A 15,925-nucleotide genomic window follows, 5' to 3' on the forward strand; every position below is an offset into this window, starting at 1 on the left:
GTGGAGGATGGGTTGGACACGGTTGAGGGCCCTGTCAATCACAGTGCGGGGGGGGAACATCAGTTAAGGCAGAAGGACAACATGTCAGAAGCGCCATGTTGGAAGGTGGCATCATCAGAACAGATACAATGGAGACGAAGAAACTGAGAGAATGGGATGGACTCCTTACAGGAAGCAGGGTGTGAGGAGCTGTAGCCGAGGTAGCTGTGGGGATTCAGTGGGCTTGTAATGAATATTGGTGGACAGTCTATCACCAGAAATGGAAGCAGAGAGGTCAAGGAAGGTAAAGGAAATGTCGGAGATGGACCATGTGAAGGTGATAAGGGGGTGGAAATTGGAAGCAAAATTGATACATTTTTCCAGGTCCTGACAAGAGCATGAAGTGGCACCGGCAGTCATCGATATGCTGAAAAAAAAGCGGTGGGAGGGGACCTGAGTAGGACTGGAGCAAGTAATGTTCCGCATACCCAATAAAGAGACAGGCATAACTGGGGCCTGTGCGGGTACCCATAAACACATCTTTTATTTGGAGGCAGTGAGACAAGTTAAAGGAGAAGTTGTTCATTGAGAGAACAAATTCAGCCGGACAAAGGAGAGTGGTGCCACTTCTCTTCTAGGATATCTACCTTGAAGAAGTACTGCTCTCCAAGAGGACTCCCATTTGCCTCTTTCACCCTGTTCACCTTCATTGCTTTCCATTTTCCTCCTGGTGTTTGACATGGTGTTTACCAAAACTCACTTTCACAGTCATATTTCCCTCCTTAGCAACTGCCTCTATCTCCGACTTAGTCCACATGGATTCGAACTGAAGTTCCATCCCTCATGTTTTGAATCCGCCCAGGCTTACAGGTATCTCCAGGACATACAGCGTTTCTTGGACTGCTGTTCTCGCCGCATCCTGAGATCCATGCTCAGTGCCATGCGTCGCCATATGAACATACTGAACCTCTCTCTCCAGCAGCACCGACTCACCCTATCGCAAAGCTGTCCTTGTCCCCAGTTTCATTTTATTCTTCGTCTCATCCGATGCCTTAACAAGAAGCTTTTTCTCTTCCTTTCAGGTGGTTAAGGAACGCAAGCTCCAACAACTTATTGATACTAATGCTCATTCAGGACCCTCCACCGTTTCTTGTCCCTCTGACCCCATCCCTTCTACTAACCCCAGCCCTTGCCATCTATTCACCAAACCCTTTGACTTCCCCCTCTCTGATGCTGAATGTTCTGTATTCAGCAAAGGACTCATTTTCATATTCTTATGCCCTTACCTCAATGAATTTTGGGGTTGGTATGATGTTGAACTCTACTGCTGCTACCTTCGTCTCCATGCTCATTTCTTTGGGCAGGAGTCCTCCCACCATTCAATGGATCCTTTCACCCGCCTCCAGTATTCTCCCTCCACCTGGACCCCTCCCTCTGGCCTCTCAGCTGCTCTTGATCTTTTCATTGAGAACTGTCGTCGTGACATTGGCTGTCTCAATTTCTCTGCTCCTCTCACCCACTCCAACCTGTCTCCTTCTGAGCTTGCTGCCCTCCATTCTCTCACGCCCAACCCTGACTTTGTTATCAAACCTGCTGACAAAGGTGGAGCTATTGTTGTCTGGCGCACTGACCTCTACAATGCAGAAGGTGAGTACCAACTCTCACACACTTCTTCCTACCTCCCCCTGGACCATGACCCCACCAGTGAGCATCAAGCCATTGTTTCTAGGACTGTCACTGACATAGAACCATCGAAAAGTTACTGCATAAAAGGAGGCCATTCAGCCCATCTTGTCCATGCCTGCCCGAGCACACCCAGGTGCCCTTTCTAATCCCACCTTCCTGCACCCGGCCCATAGCCCTGCAGCTTACAGCACTGAAGGTGCAGATCCAGGTAGTTTTTAAAAGAGTTTAGAGTTTCTACCTTTACCACCAACTTGGGCAGTGAATTCTAGACACCCCTATCCCCTGCATAAAAAAGTTCTTCCTCATGTCCCCCCTACATCTTCTGCTACTTATTTTGAATCTATGTCCTCTGGTTCTAGAATTCTCCACCAAGGGAAACAATTTTATCCTGTCCACTCTATCTATTCCCCTCATAATTTTGTACACCTCAATCAGGAAAATAACCTCAACCTATCCAATCTCTCCTCGTAGCTACACTTTTCTAACCCGGCAACATTCTTGTAAACCTCCTCTGCACTCTCTCCAGAAATATTACGTCCTTCCTGTAATATGGTGACCAGAACTGCACACAATACTCCATTTGTGTCCTCACCAGCGTTTTATACAATTCCAACATTATATCCTTACTTTTATATTCTATACCTCTGCCAGTGAAGGATTCCATATGCCTTCTTTACAACCTTGTCTACTTGAACTGCTGCCTTCAGGGACCTGTGTACATCATCAGCTGTGGAGATCTTTCCTTCACATCTTCCACCCTCATAGTCTCCCAACCCCAGCCCACTTCTACCTCCTTTCCAAAATCCATAAACAGGATTGTGCCGGTAGACCCATCGTGTCAGCCTGTTTCTGCCCCCATGGAACTCATTTCTTCCTATCTTGGCTCCATTCTCCAACTACAGCCGCGATTCCTCTGATGCCCTATGTCATATCAATCCCTCTACACCTCCATCGCCCACTGGGATGGTCTGAGGGCTCTCATATTCTTCCTTGAACAGAGGCCCGAACAATCCCCATCCACCCCTCTCCTCCATCCGGCTGAAGTTGTTCATTCACTGAACAATTTCTCCTTTAACTTGTCTCACTGCCTCCAAATAAAAGGTGTGGCTATGGGTACCCACATGGGCCCCAGTTATTCCTGTCTCTTTATGGGATATGTGGAACATTCCTTGTTCCAGTCCTTCTCAAGCCCCCTCCCACAACTCTTTCTTTTGGTACATGGATGACTATATTGATGCTGCTTCATGCTTTCATCTGGACCTGCAAAAATTGATCACTTTTACTTCCAATTTCCACCCCTTTATCACCTTCACATAGTCCATCCTTGCCACTTCCCTTCCCTTCCTTGACCCCTCTGCCTCCATTTCTGTTGATAGACTGTCCACCAATATTCATTACACCCCACCGATTCCTAGAGCTATCTTGACTACAGCTTTTCACACCCTGCTTCCTGTAAGGACTCCCGTTCTCTCAGTTCCTTCGTCTCTGTCACATCTGTTCTGATGATGCCACCTTCCAAAATGGCACTTCTGACATGACTTCCTTAACCGATGTTCCCCCTGCACTGTGATTGACAGGGCCCTCAACCGTGTCCAACCCATCTCCCACGCCTCCAGCCTCACCCCTTCCCTTCCTTCCCAAAACCATGATAAAGTCCTCCTTGTCCTCATTTTTCACCCCTCCAGCCTCCGCATTCAAATGATCATCCTCTGCCATTTTCACCAACTCCAGCACAATGCCACCATCAAGCACATCTTCCCCTCACCTCTCACCCCTGTCAGCATTCCATGGGGATCGTTCCCTCCAAGACAGCCTGGTCCACTCCTCCATCACCCCAACACCTCATCCCCTGCCCACGGCATCTTCCCATGCAGTTACAGAAGGTGCAACATCTGCCCCTTTATCTCCTCTCTCCTCACTGTCCAAGGGCCCAAACACTCCTTTCAGGTGAAGCAGCGCTTCACTTGCACCCTTTCAATTTGGTCTACCGCATTCGCTGCTCCCAATGCGGTCTCCTCTACATTGGGGAGACCAAATGCAGACTGGGCGACCACTTTGCGGAACACCTTCAGTCTGCCCGCAAGCACGACCCAGACATTCCTGTCGCTTTGACATTTCAACACACCATCCCGCTCTCATGTCCACATGTCCGTCCTTGGCCTGCTGCAATGTTCAGTGGAACCCAGCACAAACTGGAGGAACAGCACCTCAACTTCCAGTTAGGCACTTTACAGCCTTCCGGACTTAACATTAAGTTCAACAACTTCAGACTGTGAACTCTCCTGTATCTTCATCCTTTTTTAATCCCTTTTTAAATGTATTTTTTAATTACTTATTTTTTATTAATTTATTCATTGTTTTATGTCTTTTAAAATCCCTTTTTCTATCCCTTTTCCCCAAACACCGTCCCTCACCCCCCACCACCCCAAACAAAAGGGCCACCTGTCACTTGGTCTATGTTGTTCTTTCACAGAGTGCTGACCCTTGTTCTGCTATTAACACATTGTGCTCTCTTACCTTTATGCCACTATCAGCAGTATCATCATTACCATTAACACTGCCTTTATCTTGTGTCCATGACATTTTGTCAATCTCTCCTTAGCCCCCACCTATCGCTCACCTTCTATCCTGCTTTACCTGCTCCATCCCCCTTAAACAGTATAAACTCCATCACTGCTACTTCTCTTTAGCTCTGAAGAAGGGTCATAAGGACATGAAACATTAACTCAGCAGACCTGCTGAGTTTTTCCAGCATTTTCTGTTTTTATTTCTGACCCTGTCCTTGCTTAACTTTCCCACATCTGGGTTCTGGGGCAAGTGTGTTTGCAAAGCTGAAACTTAAAGGAATTGACAAAAGAGCATCAGCAGTGGAGCCTATGGCTTCATTTGACAAAACATGGGAAACCTCACCCAGCCCACTTTGTGTGCATGTGTGTGTACATGTATACATGTGTTTGATATGTTAGCATGTTTGGGTATAAGGCTTTAGCATGGAATGTTATGATCCTCATTCTTACCACATTTTAAAAATATAATTGTTCCCACAGCTCTGTCCCAGTCACTGAAGTCTGAGTCTGACACTGTGTGTAGTAGGAACTCAAACTACATAAGTACACCAGAATATCTGAAAGAGGCTCTTGGTATGAAAAAACCAAAGCATTCCCGGTCAGCTAGTAATGGTGAGTATCTTGCATGAACCTCTCTCCCTTAAAGAATAAACCCAAAATGAGAACTTATCCTTTCTAATAGTTCACTTCAGATGGAAGTTTTGCAAAGGTTTTTCAACCTGTTGCTCTCCACTCTCCAACACGAATAACTGAGTAACAACAGACAAGGGCACAAGGTGTTTAAAGGTAACAGGCCATAAAGCTCATCTTGGTTCGTCCCTCCAAAAAGAATCAACAGTATCCACATCACTACATCCAACCTTACTTGAATGATTACATGGTTTTGGCCTTTTCTGCCCTACACTGAAAAATCTTTTCCATGGTTTAGGTCTCCCTCCATGGGATGTTTGAGGAGCCTTGTAATTCAGCTCACAAGTAACCATCCATTGTGTTAAATCTGTCTCTCTTATTTTCCTTTCTCTCTCGCTTACCCTCTCACTCCTGCTTCCTTCTCCAATTTTCTTTCTCCTTTCTCTCTCATTTCCTCTCTCCTTGCTCTCATTCCTCTCTCCCTTGCACTGTAGGTTATGTCCCTGGCACTCCTGACTACAAGGAGAGAGAGGACATGTACGATGAGATCATTGAACTGAAAAAGGTAAGTGCTGTCCTACTGGGGACCAGAAGTTCCTCACTAGTTTACAGTTGATGGGATTCTTGTAACAGGGTTGAAGAGGGGCATTGAGCACTTTATGTTGCAGCACTGTTACTTGACACTACAGCAAGAATAGAAACCAGGAGGAACCACAGTGTCCTGCAGCATAAAAACTGTATGATTGCTAATGCTGCCATCACCAGCAAACACAAACAATACCTCTAGCTGTGCTGAATGCCATGTGCCTTCAATTTTTTATGAACTGCAAGCAGAACTTCCTACCCATTTGTATGGACAAAAAATGGCATTTTTGTTTGCATCAGGGATAGTCAAACAATTAAAAGAAACATTTGCATTTATGTAGCACCTTTCACAACCACTGGACATCCCAAAGCATTTTATAGTGAATGAAATACTTTTGAAATGTAGTCACTATTTTAAAGTAGAAATTGATGGTAACTAGTTTGTGCACAACAAAGTCCCAGAAGCGGTAATCTGTTTCAATGATGTTGATTGAGGGATAAATATTGGCCTGGATTTCAGAGAAAACTTCTCTGCTCTTCTTTGTAACAGTGCCATGAGAGGACAGTCAGATCTTGGTTTATGTGTCACTGCTATCCTACACCAACATGATTGACTCTTAACTGCCACTCAGTTGTATCAAACTGCTGCAAAGAATAGCTATTCCCTACCTAATAGCACTGTGGAAACACCTTCACCACACAGACTACAGCAGTTCAAGATGGCAGCTCACTACCACCTTCTCAATGCATCTTGGGATAGGCGATAAATGCCAGCCTTGACAGGGATGTGTGTATTTCGAATAATTAATTTTTAAAAATACAAATGAATCGGACTCTGTTGAATAGCCCCCACCCTTCTTGCTTTCCCCCCTGGCACTCATTATCCCACATGGATAAGAAGCACCTGGGAAAATGGAGGATACCTGAGGAATACTGTCACTTCTGACAGCAGAGTTTAATTACAGCATGATAAGCTTATATACGCAGATTTTATGATCAAGTCTCTGGAATGGGGCTTGAAGCCACAACCTTCTGACTCTAAGGCACAACTGACACCTATGAAAGCTTGTATGGTGCTTTTCAAAGAACAACAGCTTTCCTCCCTGAGCCAATACCACCTAAGGAACAATATCCAAGTCTGGTGTCAAATCCTTTCAGAGTAGAGGGATAAAATGCATCCAAATTCAAAAGTGGAATTATTACTTGTGATATAAGCATGTGCAGCATCTTTTAGACCATCCAATGCAAGCGCTCAGTGACTAATTACCCTCAATGTGCTGCATTCGTCTCCAAACTCCCCTGCTGCCCACAGATGATTCAAGCACAGAAGACTGAGAACGATACCTTGAAAACAAAGCTCAGACGATCAGAGGAGGAAAATAGCAGAAAAGAGAAACAGATTGACCAGCTGTTGGATCCTTCCAAGGTAAATGAGACACCTGCAACAACCAGTGGTCTAATCAGGTTACATAGAATTATATAGACAGTAGAGCACAGAAATGGGCCATTTGGCCCAAATGGTCCGTGCTGGTATTTCTGCTTCATGCAAGCCTTCTCCCGCTCTATTTCAGTTAACCCTATCTGCAAAGCATCACTGATCTCATCTTCTCAGGAGATCTTCCCTCCACAGTTTCATAGACCCCTGAACAATCTGCTTGTCCAGTCTCTTACACCTACATCCATGAGTGACTTTTTCGACACTCTACGTCATTTCAACAATTTCCAGTTTCCTGGCCCGAACTATTTCCCCTTCTCTGTGGATGTCCAATCTCTCTACACTTCCACCCCCAAGGGGAAAGGCCTGAGGGCTCTCCACTTCCTCCTTGAACAGAAACTCAACCAGTCCCCATCCACTTCCACCTTCCTCTGCCTGGCTGAACGCTTATTGAATAATTTCTCCTTTAACCTGTCTCACTTCTTCCAAATAAAAGGTGTCGCAATGCCCATGTGGCTCCTGGTTATGCTTGTTTTTTTTGTTAGGAATGTGGAAAATTCCTTGTTCCAGTGCTACTCGGGCTCCCTCCCCCAATGTTTTTTCCAGTACCTTGATGACTGTATCTGTGCCTTTTCCTGCTCTCACCTGGAATTGGAAAATTTCATCAAATTTGCTTTCAATTTCCACCCTTCTCTCAACTTCATATGGTCCATCTTAGCTTCTCTGTCTCTATTTCTGGGCATAGGCTGCCTACTAATATTCGCTGTATGACTCCTGCCACCAGCCTCCGCATTCAAAGGATCATCCTCCACCATTTCCAACACTTCCAGCATGATGCCAACACCAAACACACCTTCCCCTCCCCTCGCCTCAGCATTCCAAAGGAACCGTTCCCACCACAACACCCTGGTCCACTCCTCAATCACCCGAGCACCTCAAAACCTTCCTAAGGCACCTTCCCATGCAATCGCAGGAGGTATAGCACCTGCCCTTTTACCTCCTCTCCTCACCGTCCAAGACCCCAAACACTCCTTCCAGGTGAAGCAGCAATTTACTTGCACTTGTTTCAATTTAGTATACTGTATTCACTGCTCACAAAGTGATCTCCTCTACACTGGGGAGTCCAAATGCAAATTGGATGACCACTTTGTGGAATACCTCCACTCAGTCCGTAAACATGACCCTGAGCTCCTGGTTACTTGCTATTTCAATTCACCACCTTGCTGTTACGCTCATATTTCTGTCCTGTGCCTGCTGCAGTGTTCTCGTGAAGCTCAACACAAGCTCGAGGAACAGCACATCTTCCGATTAGACAATTGACATCCTTCTAGACTCAAAATTTAATTCAACAGTTTCAGACCATGAATTCTGTCCCCATTTTGATTCTACTTTTTGCCTTGTGCGGTCCTAATTTTGTGTTTTTTTTGTTTTTGCTTTCAGACAGAGCTGTTCATTATTCTGGCATTTACACCCAAGACAAATGCTTTCCCTCTTTGCTACAACCTTTACCAATCCCTTTGCCTTTTGTTTCAAATACATCTTTGTCATTTAAACTTGCACTTCCTCTGCACTAGCCTAGACCTTCCCTTTTGTTCTTCCTTCCCCTCCCGCCTTTCAGCTGCATTCAGTAAATGTATGGTACAGCCAATACATATTGTGAAGATGCCCTAGGTAGCAGTGATCATAACATAATTGAAAAGACAACCCGAGGCAGTCAGCAGCATCGAGAAAAGCTATCCAATCCAGTCCAGTCTGTGGCTCCAGAACAGGGCAGCCACATTCTGAGAGAAATCAAAGTGTGACATCACAGGAAAACAGATAAGCGATTGGTGGTGAATATTTTGAACGTTTTTCTTTAAAACTTATGTAACTTATTAGTGATAATTCTTTAATTTATTAGTTGTGAGGTTTGCCAGCAGTAGTAAAGGTTATTGGAAATAGCAATGTTTGTTAATTATAAATTTAATTAAGAAAAATAAACTAATTAACACATAATAAAGATGGCAGGGCAGGTGATGTATTGCGACTGCAGAATGAGGGAGCACCTGGATGGCAGTGTGAGCCAGGGCAAAATGTCTGCAGTAAGTGTCTGCAACTTGAGGAGCTTCGGCTCAGAGTCAGAGCTGGATGCTGAGCTGCAGATGCTGCAATGCATCAGTGAGGGGGAAAATTACCTGGACACTTTGTATCAGGAGGCAGTCACACCTTTAGGATAGGGTCTTCTGATTGGTTCAGTGGTTCGGAACAGGAGGTTGTGACTGTGAGTGAAGCAGGTATGGGGGCCCACAAGATAGAAGTGGAGGAGCCTCAGTCTTTGCAGTTGTCCAACAGGTTTGAGGTTCTTGCAACCTGTATGGATAAAAACAGTTCCTGCAGGATGTGCAAACTGACCATGGTACAAGAAGCCATTCAAGTGGAGGGGTTAATAGGAATGTAGTGGCAGTGGGGGATATTAGGGGATAGAGCAGAGAGAGGGATAAAATGCATCAAAAGTGAAATTATTACATGTGCAACATCTGAGGTATTGCACATCTTTTAGAGCATCCAATGCAAGCACTTGGTGAATAATTTCTCAATATGCTGTATTCATCTCCAAACTTCCCTGCTGCCCACAGATAATTCAAGTCCAAAAGACAGAACGATAGTATAAGCAGGGGGAGAGACACAGTTCTCTGCAGTTGAGAGTGGGAGTCCAGATGGGTGTGTTGCTTGCTTGGTGCCAGGATTTGGGGCATCTGCTATGGACTGGAGAGTAACTTGCAGTGGGAGGGGGAGGATACAGCAGTGATAGTCCCAGTAGGTATTAATGACATGGATAGAACTTGGAAAGAGGTTGTGTTGAGGGAGTATGAGCAGCTAGGGGCTAAATTAAAAAGCAGAACCTGAAAGGCAATAATCTCTGGATTACTACCTGAGGCACAAGCAAATTAGCATGAGGTAAATCAGATTAGCAAGTTAAATGCTTGGCTCAAAGATTGGTGTGGGAGAAATGGGTTTGGATTTATGGGGCACTGGCTCCAGTACTGGAGAAATTGGGAGCTGTACCATTGGGACAGTCTTCACCTGAACAGTGTTGGGACTAGTGCTCTGGCAAGTCATATAACTAGGGCAAGAGAGAGGGCTTTAAACTAAATAGGGGAGGCAAGGGATCAAGTTTGGGAAGAGAGAAAGGTAGGAATAAGGGAAATGATGATCAGAGCTTGGCAATAAGGGGCAGAGTGTACAAACCTAAGAGTGCACCAGCAGATAAGGCTAGAGGTTACAAAAATAGTAAAAAGACAGATCCAGAGGCTCTGTATCTGAATGCATGTGGCATTCATAGCAAAGCAGATGAATTAACAGCGCAAATAGAAATAAACGTGTATGATCTGATAGCCGTTACAGAGACATGGCTACAGGATGACAAAGACTGGGACCTGAATATTCAAGAGTACATAACATTTAGGAAGGACAAGAAGCTAGGAAAAGGTGGAGGGGTAGCTCTGTTAATTAAGGATGACATTGGTACAATAGAGAGATGACCTTAGTTCTGGAGATCAAGACGTAGAATCAGGTTGGGTAGAGATGAGAAATAGTACAGGTAAGAAATCACTTGTGGGAGTGGTTTATAGGCCCCCTAACAGTAACCACATTGCAGGATGGGGTATACGGGAAGAAATAATAAGGGCATTTGAGAAAGGTATGGCAATAATCATCATTGATTTTAATCAACATATAGATTGGACAAATCAGATTGGCAATGATAGCCTGGATGATGAGTTCATAGTGTTTTCAGGAGAGTTTCTTAGAGCAGTATGTTCTAGAGCCAACCAGAGAACAGCCTATGCTGGATCTGGTAATGTGCATTGAGACAGGACAAATCAATTACATCATAGTGAAGATGCCCCAAAATAGCAGTGATCATAATATGATTGAATTTCGCATTCAGTTTGAGAGAGAGAGGAGTGGATCCAAGACTACTGTTTAAACTTAAAGAAGAGCAATTATGAGGGCATGAAGACAAAGCTGGTTGAAGTGAATTAGGAAATTAAGTTAAGGGGTAGGTCAGTAGAGATGCAGTGGCAGACATTTAAGGAGATATTTCAGAATACACAGGTACATTCCAGTGAGAAAGAAAGACCCTAAGGGAAGGACGCACCAGCCATGGTTAATGAAGGAAGTTAGAGATAGTGTTAAATTGAAAGAAAAAGCCTGTAATTCCACAAAGATGATATCAGTCTGTCATCAGTGTAGAGGATACAAATAACATCCCAGAAATAATTGTGACTCAGGAGGTGAAAGGGAGGGAGGAACTAAAACAATTACAATCACCATGGAAAGGATACTAAGTAAATTATTAAAACTAAAAGCTGGAAAGTCCCCAGGTCCTGATGGATTTCATCCTAGAGCCTTAAAAGAAGTGGCTGCTGAGATAGTAGATGTACTGGTTTTAATTTTCCAAAATTCCCTAGATTCTGGAATGGTCCCATCAGATTGGAACATAGCAATTGTGATTCCTTTATTCAAGAAAGGAGGGAGACAAAAAGCAGGAAACTATAGGCCAGTTAGCTTAATATCTGTCATTGAGAAATTGCTGGAATCTATTACTAAGGAGGTTATAGCAGGGCACTTAGAAAATCTCAATGCAATCAGGCAGAGTCAACATGGTTTTGTGAAAGGGAAATCATGTTTGTCTAATTTAGTGTAGTTCTTTGAGGAAGGAACAAGCAACATAGATAAAGGGGAACCTGTGGATGTGATTACTTAGATTTCCAGAAGGCATTTGACAAGGTGCCACATCAAAGAATCCTCCACAAAATAAGAGTGCATGGCGTATGGGATAACATACTACCATGTATAAAAGATTGGTTAGCTAACAGGAAGCAAAGAATTGGTATAAATGGATCTTTTACAGGTTGACAAGATGTAACGAGTGGAATGCCACAAAGATCAGTACCGAGGCCTCAACTAATCACAATCTATATCAATGATTTGGATGAGGGATCAAATGTATAGTTGCTAAATTTGCTGATGACACAAAGGTAGGTAGAAAAGTAAGTTGTGAAAAGGACATAAGGAGTCTGCAAAAGGACATAGGTTAATTGAGTGGGCAAAAAATTGGCAGATGGAGTATAACGTGGGAAAAGGTGAATTTGTCCACTTTGGCGGGAAGAATAGTAAAGCAACATATTATTTAGATCGAGAGAGCTTGCAGAACTCCAGTACAGAGGGATCTGGTGTCTTGATACATGAATCTCACAAAGTTAGTATGAAGGTACAGCAAGTGATTAGGAAGGGAATGTTGTTGTTTATTGCAAAGGAAATGGAATAGAAAAGATGGGATGTTTTGCTGCAGTTGTACAGTTGGTGAGATCACATCTAGAGTATTGTGTACAGTTTTGGTCTCCTTATTTAAGAAAGGGCATTATTGCATAAGAAGTAGTTCAGAAAAAGCTCACTCAACTGATTCCTGGGATGAGGGGTGTTATCTTATGAGGAAAGGTTGGACAGGCTGGGCCTCTATCTATTGGAGTTTAGAAGAATGAGAGGTGATCTTATTGAAGCAAATAAGACCATGAGGGGACTTGAAAAGTGGATGCTGGAAGGATATTTCCCTTTTGTGGGAGAGACCAAAACTCGGGGACACAGTTTAAAAATATGGGGTCTCCCATTTAAGATGGAGAATAGCAGAAATTTTTTCTCTCAGAGGGTCGTGAGTCTGTGGAACTCTCTTCCCCAAAGAGTAACAGAGGCAGGTTTATTGAATATTTTTAGGCAGAGGTAGATATATTCTCAACTAACAGGGGAAGCAAAGGGTATCGGGGCAGAAGGGAAAGTGGCGTTGAAGCTACAATCAGCCATGACCTTATAGAATGGTGGAGCAGGCTCGAGAGACCGAAAGGTATACTCCTAATTCCTACGTTCGTATATAACCCATTATATTTCTACCCTCCTTCAGTTCTGAAGAAATGTCATATTCGACTGGAAACATTAACTGTTTCTCTCTCCACAGATGCTACCAGACCCGCTGAGTATTTCTAGCACTTTTGGTTTTTATTCCTATCTGAATATCCTTCTGTTCCTTTCTTCCTCATGGACTTATCTAACTTCCTCTTTAAATGCATTTATGCTCTGATTCAAGAATTTCTTATTGGATTTATTAGTGACCATCTTGTATTTACAATCCCTAGTTTTGAACTCCCTCATAAGTGAACATCATCCCTGTGTTTACCATATCAAACATCAGAACACTTTCAAAACCTCTTAGTCACTCTTCAGCCTTCTCTTGTTATAGAGCAAAGTGACTCAGCCATTTTCAAATTCAGTCTTTCCTGGTAATTAGAAATGCTCAGTTCAGGTCTCTCATTTTTGCACCTTCAACAGTGCCTCTATATTATTTTTGTAAAAGGAGACCAGAACTATGCGCACATCAAGTGTGGTCTAACCAAACTTACAAAGTTTACCATAACCCCTTTGCTTTCCAAATCTATTCCTCTGGAAATTAACTCAGTGTGCCTTTTTTTAGGGCCTTACAACCTGCATTGCTACCTCTAGGATTCTCCTTATCACTTCATGATTTATGGACCTGTTGTTGAAATATTTTCAACATTTTTTAAGAAATTACCAGTCAATCTTCCATGTCAAATCCAAGTTAAGCCTTCAAGTGAAGCAGGACCAGAGGGCAGGGTGGTAATTGCATCCAGATAAGCAGGCATAATTTAGTCCCATTTTAAAATCATACATTCCATCCTTATTTTGTATAATTGATTTCTTGTTATAGCAAAGCTTGCTGCCATTTGAGAACCAGCAAAACAGAGTTGGTTATGACAAAGGAGCTTCTTTAAGGTGGAAGATGAGGAGCAAGAAGGTGCAAAACTGTGCCACTTCTGGCAGCGGGATGTAATTACAGCGGGATATGTTTACATAGGCAGATTATGTGCTCAAGACTATGGAGTGGGGCTTGAAACAATGGCCTTCTGACTCAGAGGCAATGGATCAAAGTGCATTGGAGTGCAGCCTATTGTTATGCAGATATGCACAGCAACCATTGTGCACACAGCTGAATCCAATAAGAAATGAAGGAATGGCCAGATACTGTTGCTCATGATGAGGGTTATGAATTTATGATAAATATTCCCAAGGAAGAATTTTTATTTTAGCAAATGACCATTTGTATTAGTGCTGTAAAATATCTGTGCATTTTCTTGTTTTACAGAGTTTAGAATATGCCAGGAGTTTGATCGATAAAAAGAACGACACGAGCGGGGTAAGACCGTCCCTGAAATCTGGACTGCTCCCTCTTTTTAAAGCCCATGTACTTTGGTCAAGAATTATATTTATATAGTCCCGCATACAATTGTAAATCTCTTATCAAAACACAAACTAGATTATCCTCTCACCATTTATGTCATTTTAGATTTAAGAAAACACATTTTTAATTCATTCTTGGAATAAGGGCACCAATGGCAAAATTGGCATTTGTTGCCCATCACTAGTTACCTTTGAGAAGATGATGGTGAGCAACTTTCTTGATCCACTGCACTGCACATGATGAAGGTGCTCCCACAATTTTGTTAGGTAGGGAATGCCAGGATTTTGACTCAATGACTATGAAGAATTAACTGATACATCTCCAAAGTTGAATGGTGTGACTTGAATGGGAGTCTGGGAGTGATGATGTTCCTATGTACCTGCTGGCTTTGTCCACTAGGTGGTTTAGATTTAGCCAGCTTGAAGATTTCATTCTTTCCACGTACTTTCTCGTCCCAGTTTGAGATGTTTCTTCTTCTCCACTGTTGGCTGAAAGGACTCCCAAGTTCACAATGTTATAGCTGTCTCAGGGCATGAGGATGCACAAGACAGCAGCCTGGGGTTGAATCATCTGTGGTCTCTTTCCTTTTGCTTGGGCCCCTATCAGAGCAGTGCAACTATGGACAGGAGTTCCTGCAGAATGGGCTCATTTATGCCTTACAGATGCACACCTACTGTCCTGTAAAGGTTGTTACAATCAGGTGAGGAACAGTCGAATAGCTCCCCTCTTTTCCCCATCCTCATTTGACTGCAACAGGCTTTTTAAAAAACAGATAAAATTAACAATTCCCTGAGTGTTAAACTGTTTATATTATGTGACCATAAAAAAACACAATCATATAGATTTTCTTTTTAAAAAGAGGATAGTTTTTAAGGTACTTAACCTGACTGAAGTAAAATATTGAAAATGCTCTGGCACTCGCAATCTCACGCACACACGTGCACATACACACACACTCACACACACACATACACACACTTGAAGTTCACACATACAGAGTGGGAAGGATAGATTAAGCAACTAGAGTACAGTAAAATTAAAGGGAGTACATGGCTCTTGAAGGTTGGTTACTTGGCTGGCTTTAGGCTGAATTCGGTGGTCCTGCTGCATTTGCTCGGTGATCCTGCCGTTTTCGGCATTAAAACAGTTTGAGGCTGTCAACAGATGATCTTCTGGAGACAGCAGTGTTGGGTTGAGTTCTTTTTAAAATCTCTGCGGCAGCTGGATAGTCAAAATGAGTAGAAAGGGTTCAAGACTTACAAGTTGGATGGAGAAAGAGAGGGGAAGGAACCCACTCGTTCCTTCAATGTTTCAGCTGTTTGTCCTGTTCTGCAGAAAAAGTAGGCGCTTAGAACATACAAAGGGTTGTCTTGTCATGCGACCTTCTCGTCCCAGCTGCCCAATGGCCCAAATATGGTTGTGGCTGATGTATTCCAGTTACCTTGATTAGATCATGGCTGGGAATTCCGCTCTCAACCATGGTCCCATTGTCATCATGTTGAATGGTTTGTCTCTACCCAGTTGAATACTCAGGTAATTCTCTGGATACTTTACTGATGGGATAGGGGATGGCCCCTATTTATCTCTTTGAAGGCAATTGTTCCTAGTGTGACTTTGCAGCCAGGTACTCTCTATTTCACTAGTTTTGGATGCAAATGTGCAAACATCTTTGACTGCAATCTTAAGTCAATGGAATGTGGCTTTAGCTGTCTTTAAAAAAAAAAGTTGGGGTTTCCAGCCAGTAAATTCAAA

At 43.3% G+C, this 15,925-nt stretch overlaps 1 protein-coding gene across 2 annotated transcripts in view; it reads left to right on the forward strand.

Moving 5' to 3' along the window:
- Positions 1 to 15,925, forward strand: part of iqce (IQ motif containing E) — a 105,804-nt gene that overhangs the window by 26,908 nt on the left and 62,971 nt on the right. For both annotated transcript variants that reach the window (XM_041207173.1, XM_041207174.1), the window contains exons 5-8: positions 4,713 to 4,844; positions 5,357 to 5,427; positions 6,760 to 6,873; positions 14,078 to 14,128. In XM_041207173.1, the coding sequence (XP_041063107.1) occupies positions 4,713 to 4,844; positions 5,357 to 5,427; positions 6,760 to 6,873; positions 14,078 to 14,128 (368 nt within the window). The remainder of the gene's footprint in view (positions 1 to 4,712; positions 4,845 to 5,356; positions 5,428 to 6,759; positions 6,874 to 14,077; positions 14,129 to 15,925) is intronic.

This window comes from Carcharodon carcharias, chromosome 15 (assembly GCF_017639515.1).
Source record: "Carcharodon carcharias isolate sCarCar2 chromosome 15, sCarCar2.pri, whole genome shotgun sequence".
In the NCBI taxonomy this organism is placed as follows: domain Eukaryota; kingdom Metazoa; phylum Chordata; class Chondrichthyes; order Lamniformes; family Lamnidae; genus Carcharodon; species Carcharodon carcharias.